General features: G+C 27.0%; 1 protein-coding gene across 1 annotated transcript; it reads left to right on the plus strand.

The window, feature by feature from the left end:
• The first annotated feature begins 200 nt into the window (after positions 1-200).
• On the plus strand, positions 201-7,989 carry LOC113852993 (cytokinin dehydrogenase 3-like). Its single transcript, XM_027483423.1, has 5 exons — positions 201-822; positions 4,899-5,026; positions 6,051-6,317; positions 6,841-7,109; positions 7,698-7,989. Exons 1-5 carry the CDS (start codon positions 201-203, stop codon positions 7,987-7,989), a joined length of 1,578 nt encoding a protein of 525 aa, XP_027339224.1.
• Positions 7,990-10,663: the final 2,674 nt, after the last annotated feature.

The raw sequence follows: 10,663 nt of genomic DNA on the forward strand, positions 1-10,663 counted from the left end.
TGGTCTTCAGAGAATCTGTTTTGTGATCATTCTATTTTTATCTATATCAAGAATAATAATTTTAATACGCATCAAACACATCAAGGAGTGCGTTTTCTCCTTCCTGTTTCTCCACACATTTGCAAACTATCTCTATATATACACGCCAATCGGAAGCAATACCACATTGCCAAATTAACTATTCTTCCCTCCCAAAAGAAATGGTGAGGAATTTTATGTTTTCAAAAGCGATGACTCTACTATGGTTCTCCATCTTAATGCTCACAGCAGCACAACCACGACCATGGTCAGCATTCCAAGCACCAAAAGAGGTAGCCTCAAAGCTTAGTCGTAATCCTCAAACCCTTTCACTAGCCTCAACCGATTATGGCCACATAGTTCATGAAACCCCTTGGGCAGTTTTTGAGCCATCACACGTTAATGATATCATGTCCTTGATAAAATTCTCAAACTCTCTTCCCACACCTTTTACTATAGCCGCAAGAGGGCAAGCCCACTCGATTCTTGGACAAGGCATGACACAAGATGGGGTGGTGCTGAATATGACTAAGCTTAATGGTATTAGAAATGGGTCTGGAATTGTTATAGTGTGTGATTTTGATGGGAAGAAGAGTCCATTGGGTTGTTATGGTGATGTGGGTGGTGAACAAAAGTGGATTGATATGTTGCATGCAAGCCTTGAACGTGGACTCACACCTCTGTCTTGGACTGATTACTTGTATTTGACGGTTGGTGGCACACTTTCTAATGCTGGGATTAGTGGCCAAGCCTTTCGATTTGGACCACAGATTTCCAATGTTCTTGAGTTGGATGTTGTTACAGGTATGACTTACCCAATTCTCTCTGTCAATTAATTAACTAAAGAGTTGTGCTAAGAAAAATTACAACCATTAATAGAAAGAGCTCAAGATTATAGATACCAGTACTTTTTTTTATTGTTAAAAATTAACATTATTTAGAGTGAGTTTGTACAACTTTATAGACAACTTATAAGTTATTTTTAGTTTATTTTATTTAACAATTTTTTATAACTTGTTAAATTAAGTTATTTTTATTTTATTATAACAGTTTAATAGTCAAATTTATAGTATAAATTAAAATTTTAAAAAGAGATTCTTAAATAAATATCTAAATAAATAAGTATCTACTTTAATAAAATTTTAAAATCAAAGATATAAAATAATAACATAATATATTCATTCCTTATTTACTATCATTAATATGATATGTAATTCTATTAAATTTGAAAAAAAAATCTCTTTAATTTTAAAGGAAATATAAAGGATATACGTTTGTGAAAAATAATGATATATAATATCATATTTAATATTAATTTTTTGTAATTTCAAATATTAAAATTATTCTCCTTAACTAATTTACTTGTCCCCCATGCAATTACCTTAAAATTTTATGCTAAATGCAAGATAAATTATTTTCTGGACTATTACAACCGATTTTAAATAATTTTAACTATTTCACAAAAATAAAATTAAAAAATATTTAATTTCTTAATGTCATTTAATTTATCAATAAATTTAAATAATTTTTAAAAATTTATTCTTAAATTTAATTGAGACTCGGTGTTTTACTATCTAGCTACTTAACTAATTACTTTATCTCTATAAAATTTATTTTTTAGAAAATATGCAAAAACAAGAAACTTATAATGAAACTCTTAGCCATGACAAACTTCGATAATTTGAAAGTTCTTATATTTAGAACTATAGATAATACTTGACAAAGTAAACTAATCAGGATAAGTTGCTATATGCATAAAATTTATAATTCTTTTCGTTTCCCTAAATATTTTATCACTAGATAAGTTAAGATATGCTAAGATATTAAAATCGAAACCCCCTCTCATTTAATATTATTAAAGGCGCAATTAGGCTTAATTGAAAATTTTATGCTTATGTTATAACTTCTTTAATGCAATTCTAAATATTGAATTAGGATTAAATTTATTAATAATATCAATTAAGTGTGTGCACATCTATATACAGACATAAGTTACATCAATTTGAATATCAATAATAACTTTATACATAATATATTATTTTTCAATTCAGCAATAAAATTATAATTATACATATTATTACAATTATATGCATTAATGTATATAAATTAAAAGTTTCTTTTATATATATGTGTGTAAAATGTAGTTAATTTACATATAATTAATGATTATTTGAAAATAAAATTATTCAATATTATTAAATGATACAAAATTATGTGTGATTCACATCTGTATAAATTAATTGTATTTATATAAATATAATGCATGCATTTACACACACAACATTAAATATTGTTTATATATATATATATAAACAAAACATTTTGGAAATGCTGGATACATTATAAGAAGTTCCCATATATATGACTTTATTGAATCAACTCAAATCTAAGAAGATATAGCTAACTCGAAATATAGCCCCATCGTCATATTTTTCGTTGTCTCGTTCAGAAGGAAATCTGACCGTACGTGTTATTAAATTCAATGCATGGAAAGTCTTAACAAGTTAGGTATCTGCTTATAAGATTTGAAAGTTGAAGAGAACATATATATAATTCCAGAAAAAGCTTTACAAGTTAATTAGGTACCTGATTTTACGATTTGAATGTTCTTAGGACTCAACTAGCTCAACACACTTAAGTAACAGGTTTAAATCTTCATATACAATAGAATTAACATCTTGAACAATAAATTTAGATTAAACTATTATTATGATCTCCGAAAGAGCTTGGACCTTATATTTTAGTTTCTAAAAAATTTAAAATATCACGTTAGTCTTTATTTTTATCTTTGTCATATATTTAAGTTTCTAAATTTAAACATCATTAATAGATAATAACAGAATGTTGACATATCATATTAATTGACACGTATCATTACTTACGTGGTAAAACGATGCTAACATGTCATATTAAGTAACATATATTATTGATTACGTGACAAAATAGTAATTTAAGAATTCTTATAAATTATAATGATTAATAGAAGTTTCTGAATTTATAAAAATAGTATTATAGTTTCATAAAAGTTATTATATATAGGTCATTTTAATCTTTATTGTATATTTTTAAGAATTAAAATTAATTAATGACTACTATTATGTATAGGTATTTATAATTTTATGAACGAACTTAAAGTATTACTTGCTGTTTGGAGTGGAATATAATTTTTTTCAAATAAAAAAAAAATCTATGATATAAACTATTATTGACTGGTTTTTAGATTTTGAGTCTTGATATACCAATTATATTTAAACTCAATAAAAGACCTTTTTTTAATCACTTTTAATAGCCCTTTCGACTCAAATTCGAAAAGAGTGGGTTAAACTTCATAAATATTTAAAAAGTTACTAAGAGTTATCTAATTTTATTTGTTTTTCCATTTTAGTTACATTGTTAAAGTATAGCTTTGAAAATCAGACACGGTTGGTCTGTTCAACTGGAAACCAGTCACATCATGGTTATGCACCAAAAATTGCTAAAGAAAAAATTTGGTCAAAATTCACTTAAACTGGCTAAGAATCAGTTAAAATTAATTATGAACCTTATTAATGAATTGATATTTTTAAAATAAATTATTTTTTTAAAATTATTAATGTTAAGATATTTTTAAAATAAATATAAAGTCGTACATAAATGTATACATGAATTGATATTATTTAACTATTTTATAAATTTTTTATTATATAAAATATTCAATATAATGTTTTATATTGATTTAAAATTTTTACTTCAAATTTTAAAATTATTTATTATTTAATATTAAAAATATTATTGAATTATCATCAATCTGACTTCAACTTAACTATAATTAATTTACTAAACCTTGAAATAATATATCTGTTAATTAAATTACTAGTCTTATTAAAAAAAAGTTTCAAAATAGGAAGGGAGCATGCATCTAAGATTTATTTTGTTTGTGAATTATTTAATTATTTATTTTAAATTTTTATCTTATAAAATATATTATAATATTATATATTTTTATACTGATTTTTCATAATCGATTTAATCTTAACTTAACACAATTAAATAATTAAATTTGGAACCAATTTCTTCACTAATTCAATTACTGATCAGATTTTAAAGAATTAGTAAGGGAAGGGGAACAGGCCGGCTTATATTGTTTGTGAATCTCCACTATATTAGGAGTGGTACTTCGTTTAAGGTTATTTCTTGAAGAAATTTATAAAACCCGAATCTATATAATAACTAAAATATTAAAGAATCAGTTAAATGTAATTGTCGCGTGATTTCACAGCATATTTATCAAGATTCTACGACAGTCAATAATCAAAGAAAGACTGCGACATGAAACACAATGCAACTTGCTTCGATTAATTGCATATACCCTTTTATTCAATCTCTTCAAGTCAGTCAAATTTAGTTAATTAGCACGTCTTCGTGTCTTGCTTGCCCTACTATCTCTCTATCTTCCCTACTTTCTGTAATGAAAATAAAGTTCTTTCTTCAAAGTCTAACAATTTAAGTGTATTATTATTCTTTAACTAATCTAAAGATGATCTCCTTAAGAAAAACCACGTTAGACAGACATTTATACATTAATTTTAGAATATTATATGGTGTGAAGATTTTGAAATTCAATTACTTGTTGAATATATCTTCTTTGTATAATTTTTCTGTAGCTATAAGAAAGATAATATATGTAGGAAACAACTCACCGAAATACATCGTTTTACAAAAATAGAAAGGGCAATTATGGATAATGATTGACATTATAAATTAAAGAGAGATTAAACTTTTGCATTTATGAATTACTTAAGCTTGAAAATCTTGCTCATTTGGATTAATAAAGTACAAGGTGTACTCAACCCACATATAAAAACTAACACATTTGCAGATGCATTATTTGGCTTTTATAGGGAAAGGAGACCTTGTGACTTGTTCTGCGGAGACGAACTCAGAGGCATTTTATGCCGTTCTTGGCGGATTAGGTCAATTTGGGGTGATAGTAAGAGCAAGAATAGCTCTACGACCTGCACCCACCAAGGCAAGTATTTCGTATAGATTTTCTTTTCTGCATAAAACCACCAATATTCTGTTTATTTTGGGGGGGAAAAAGGAGAAAAAAATTATAAGATAATAAAAAGAGAATGAAAAAAAAAACTCTTTAAATTTTTAAAAAATTTAAAAACATAAATTTGTAAGAAGATTTATAAAAAAATTTATATTATTTAAAAAAATTCAAATAAAGTTACTATTACTTGAAGAGTAAAAAGTGAGGATGAAGATATGAAAAATTCTTACATGAGTTTGGAAGAGGTTTGAAGATTTTATAGAATCTTACCTTTCCATTTAAAATTTTGTAAACAAATGTTACTATTAATTTTTTTTTATTTTCTCTTTCATCTCGTTCTAAAATTAACTCACAGATAATAGCTAAATAAATATTTTTCTTCTCTCTTTTCTTTGTTTAAATTATTCTCAAACAAATCTTAAAAAATTAAATTAACATTCACGCCCACTCCATTCTTATTCTCAATTCACAATCACAAATTTGAAAGCTGATTTGTTCGTTTTGTTTGAATGCGGTCACTAAATTATATTAAAATAATTAGCTGCTAGCCAGTTACACCGCCTAGCTAATTCAGCTGTAAAAGTTAATTCTGTAAGATGACTTTTTATTAAATTTATCGGAAATTCTTCTGTAACTTCTAATTCTACAAGAACAGAACATGTAATGACTAATATTTATATGATAAAATTTTAATATTTAATAATATTAAATTTTATAATTTCTAATAAAAATTTACATTTTTTATATTTTTTTAAGTATATATTAGAAAAATTAATATTTACATATACATGTCATTTAATTGGAACATAAATATAACAAATTATTATTTTTTCCATAAACTCATAACATTATGTAATCCCACTAATTTTTTAAAAAACTTGTACCAAATTCATGGATGAACTTTCACCCATATATTTACGTAAATGTACCAATGTAACTAACATCGATCAAAGTTAATAATCCTTTTAATCAAAAGCTTTGTTTAAGGTGGTTGCAGGTGAAGTGGATCCGACTACTTTACAATGACTTCACTGCATTTTCCAGAGACGAAGAACATTTAATCTCGTTCAATGAAAATAATGACACTAATGCAGCAGATTATGTAGAAGGCATGCTTCTATTGAATCAGCCGCCACTGGATCTTTCCTTTTATCCAGTTTCTGATAAGCTAAGGATAAATTCCCTCGTAACTCAATACGGCATTATCTACATCATAGAGCTAGTCAAATACTATGACAACAACCCTCAAGCACACGTCATTGAGGTAACTTGAAAAACATGTCGTTTTTGTTATCTTGTTAATTCGGAACCATTTTTTTTTTTTAACTTTTTTTTATAGTATATAGGAATTTATTAAAAAAAAATCACTGTGTCAAAATGTGAAAGCGCAAAGGGTTCATGTTCAACTATTTTAAGTGTAACTGAAAACAAAACCACAGACTAGAATACATTAAGATAAATAATTTAAATTTAGTATATATTTTTTTTATCATTAAGAGCTTACCATAAATTTAAATATAAAATTTGTTAAAGTAAATAAAAAGCTCTTTTAATGAACTATAACGATAAATTTATTTAAAAAATATATATATATTTTACTCTCTATAGACTCTTTTAAATATCTCTAGCTAATCCTCGCATTTGATAAGAAATTTGTTTCGATGAATCCAAAGAGACCAGACGTGACAACAACTGTCACATTTAAATTAAGATTTTTCTTTCTTTTCTTGTTTATTAGTTTCACTGTAAAACAATTTTTAGGTAAATTAATTATCTTTCTTGAATAGGAAGTTGAAACTTTGGTCAAAGGGTTAGAATATGTTCCTACATTCATGTTCGAAAAAGATGTGTCGTACGAGGAGTTTCTGAACAGAGTTCATGGTGAGGAGCTAGTTCTGAGGTCAAAAGGACTCTGGGAATTTCCTCATCCTTGGCTGAATGTTTTCGTTCCAAGATCTCGAATCTCGGATTTTAATGAAGGCGTGTTCAAGGGCATTATTCTTAAGCAAAATATTACTGCTGGAACTGCTCTAGTGTACCCCATGAATCGAAACAAGTAAGTATATCATAACATTTAAAATTTAATTTTTTTTATTGTGTGTCTAAGAATACATAATAATAATAATAATAAAAATTATATAACTCTTTCAATTTTTTATAAAGTGCATTCAATTAATTAAATTATATAGATTAGCAAATGAAGTTAAAATTAGTTATTTTTATTAAAAATATTATGACATGATAAATGTGCTTTTATTTAATATCATTAAACCTAATTCTACTCTCAAAATTTACTTTGTTGACTTTAATTTAGATTTCTTATCAACTTAATAAATGTGTCTTCTAGAAAGGTTTAGGAGGATTAAGTTGTTGTTGAAAATAATATATATATATATATAACATCAAATGTTATAATTATTAATAAAAAAATTATTATTTGTTAAATTTTGATTATATGCCGGATATATATTAGAAAAAATCTTGAAATTTTAAAATGTTGTTATTGGTAGTCTAAATTAATTGCATGTCTCTTTACGTCTCCCTCTTCAATATAACAATGACCCTTTAGGAAGAGAGAGGAGTGAAATACTTTTTTTTTCTAATTATTAAAATCTTACCTTATTTTTCATTTTTAAATTCGTAGGTGGGATGATAGGATGTCAGCAGTTACACCAGACGAAGATGTTTTCTACGTTGTAAGTCTTTTGCATGCTGCAAGTGGGTTTGAACAGGTGAAAACATTTCAGGCTCAAAACCAACAGATATTACAGTTTTGCAAGGATGCTGGTATCAAGATCACTGAATATCTTACCGGTAACAAAACACATCAAGAATGGGTGGAGCACTTTGGCCCAAAATGGAAACTTATTGAAGATAGAAAAGCTCAATTTGATCCCAAAAAAATATTGTCACCTGGACAAGGGATTTTCAAATGAACCAATAGACATGCACTAGGTTCATTTATCTGTATGGGTGCTTATTGTATTTTAATTTGCCGAGTGTGTTTAGAACTACGCACTGATTTCATTTGTTAGTGCAATCTGTAAGATGGAAATTTATAAAATAAAAAGTAAATTAATGTTTTTTAGTTAATAAATATATCAAATGAAAAAATATAAAAAATAATATGCTCAATTTCGGTGGCTCTCATGATGTGATTAGATTTCCAATTGCACATGCTATATGACCATCATAGTTTGGTCTGTACAGTAGTAGTTTGGTATACATAGCCACCCTTTCTACCTTGTTGCTTGGCATCAAGCGTCACCGTTTGAATAAGTAGTTTAATTATAAAATTGTAGCCTAGAGCTATAGCTTCATGAAACCGTTTGAATTACAACTGCAACAGTTTCGGGGTAACTTAAAACTCTTTATGTACTATCAATGAATGGCCTGACTCGCATTGAGTCGACCCATTTCAAGAATTTTGCTTGGTCAAATTTATGTTTGTGTTTTAAAGTATAAGTTAGTTTAAACATACATTTATACTTGTGATGTATCAAGCCAGCTCAAATTTAATGAAAAAGAACCCTGATAAATCAAATTAAAATATTTAAAATTAATTCAAACATAGAATTTAAAACTCAATTCCTATTATAAATTTACGAGCTTAAACAAGCCGACTGCTAAACTGATCATTCAGCCAACTCTTCATTGCCGGTACTGAAAATGTTAAATACAAAAAATGAAAAAAAATTAAGAGATAAAAACAATTAAACAAAATGATATATATATAATATTAATTTTTAGTGGTTTGAATGTATTAAAAGAGATACGCTATCTAGATGAAACTTATGAATTTTGATACCTAAAATTTTCTAGTGGTGTCCGTTCTAAGTAAGTCTGGCTTACACGTACACATGCAGTTGTGTTGCATAATAATCACGTGAAAAATTAATGGACCACTTTGACAAACATATGAGGCCTAAATTTAGAAGGAACCACTACATTTCCTTCGAGAATTGATTTGTTTGGAACTGACGTTGCTGTCATCCACGTATAACGACAATAGCAAATAACACGTATGTAACGTGGTCCGGGACCTAGAGCAGCTAAACTCACCATTTTCCTCCTACATTTTCTTCATATTTGGTAACGTGTTGATAAATATGCGTGTAATGTAAAAGCACATCATTTTTCACATATGTTCGCCTTTTGATTTTCACATCAATTAGGACAGCTTGCATTTGACAAATCAGATCGATTCACAAGGGATAGAGGCCATTTCATAGCCAGTCATTGTTTGCTAGAAAGATGAACATTTTCTCATCAATTTAATCCAATTGCTCTCTGTGATGCTACATTTTTCACGTGTTAATTTGTTCTTTCCAAGTTAAAGGAGGTTTATATGTGGGAGAAGAAGCGGAATCATGGTCTCTCAGCTACCTTTTGAACTTCTAAGTAAATTGGATAGATGTGTATAGTCTTAAACAACTTTTTAGTAGCTGTAAATATTTTTTTTGTGTTTTGGTTATTTTTTTAAAATGTGTATTTCAGCTTTTGTATCATGGTGTCTAAACTTGGGATTTATGATTGACTAAAATGAATATGTCTCCCGAATTTTGAAGCTTGTATTTTATTACTCAAGTAGAATTTGTTTTCTCGAAAACATAATCGTCAAGACTCCAAGTTGTTCTTCTTGTATAAAATGATTTCAAGAGTTTAAATCTTAAAAATATCACGATTGGTTTACAAAATCATTTTAAAATTTATAACAACATTGTCAAATGGTCTTCAAAATATATTTTGACAATTTATTATTATATGATGAACAATAAAAGAGTGCTTGTTAAAAGAGTGCAACCAGTCAAGATCTCAAAAAGATTACCTAATCTTTTAGACGGTCTTACGTCATGCAACTAATGTATACTTATATCAACATATTCATTTCCATATGTCTTAATTTGTTTCAATCATGAAAATACATCATACCACATTAACCATTTTCACACTCATTAACCTTTTAAAGTCATTCACCATGCATACATATGATCCATCACTTCATCTGGTAAAACTTTGGATAACTTTTAGTTATCTAAAGCCCATTACGCTATTTAAACAATATAGGATGATTGAAGTTTTTAATAACAACTCACTCAAAACTTAAGTATAACAACATAATAATAATAATAATAATAATAAAAAGTATACTTAGTATAAAATTGAGTTATCGACAAAAATAATGAAAGCATATGAAACCTTTCTCTTGACTTCCATTTTATCATTTGTATTAATATTTAGAGATTTTTTCACTCTAGACCTAAGATGTTCTCCTAAAATAATTCAAGAACACCACGGTGGCGTTTCCCCCTAACATTACTAAAGTCTTTCGTATCAAAATAACTATTCAACAAAAGTTTTATCTCGACCAAAAAATTTAATGTTATTGCTAGTTTGGGAGATATTATCAATTATATAAGGCAAAGGTGATAAAATATGTCCACTACTTTTTAGGTAAATGTCATAATTTAAAGTATTTTTTAAACTTTAAATAAAATAACTACTTGATTAAACTTTAAGTAAAATTGTAAGAAGACCTATTAAAATACAAGTGGGACTTTAAAAAAATTCTTAAAGTAGAGAGAAAATTATATATTAAAAGAATATGAA

The sequence above is a fragment of the Abrus precatorius genome, unplaced genomic scaffold (genome assembly GCF_003935025.1).
Source record: "Abrus precatorius isolate BTA unplaced genomic scaffold, Abrus_2018 Scaffold10, whole genome shotgun sequence".
Taxonomy (NCBI): domain Eukaryota; kingdom Viridiplantae; phylum Streptophyta; class Magnoliopsida; order Fabales; family Fabaceae; genus Abrus; species Abrus precatorius.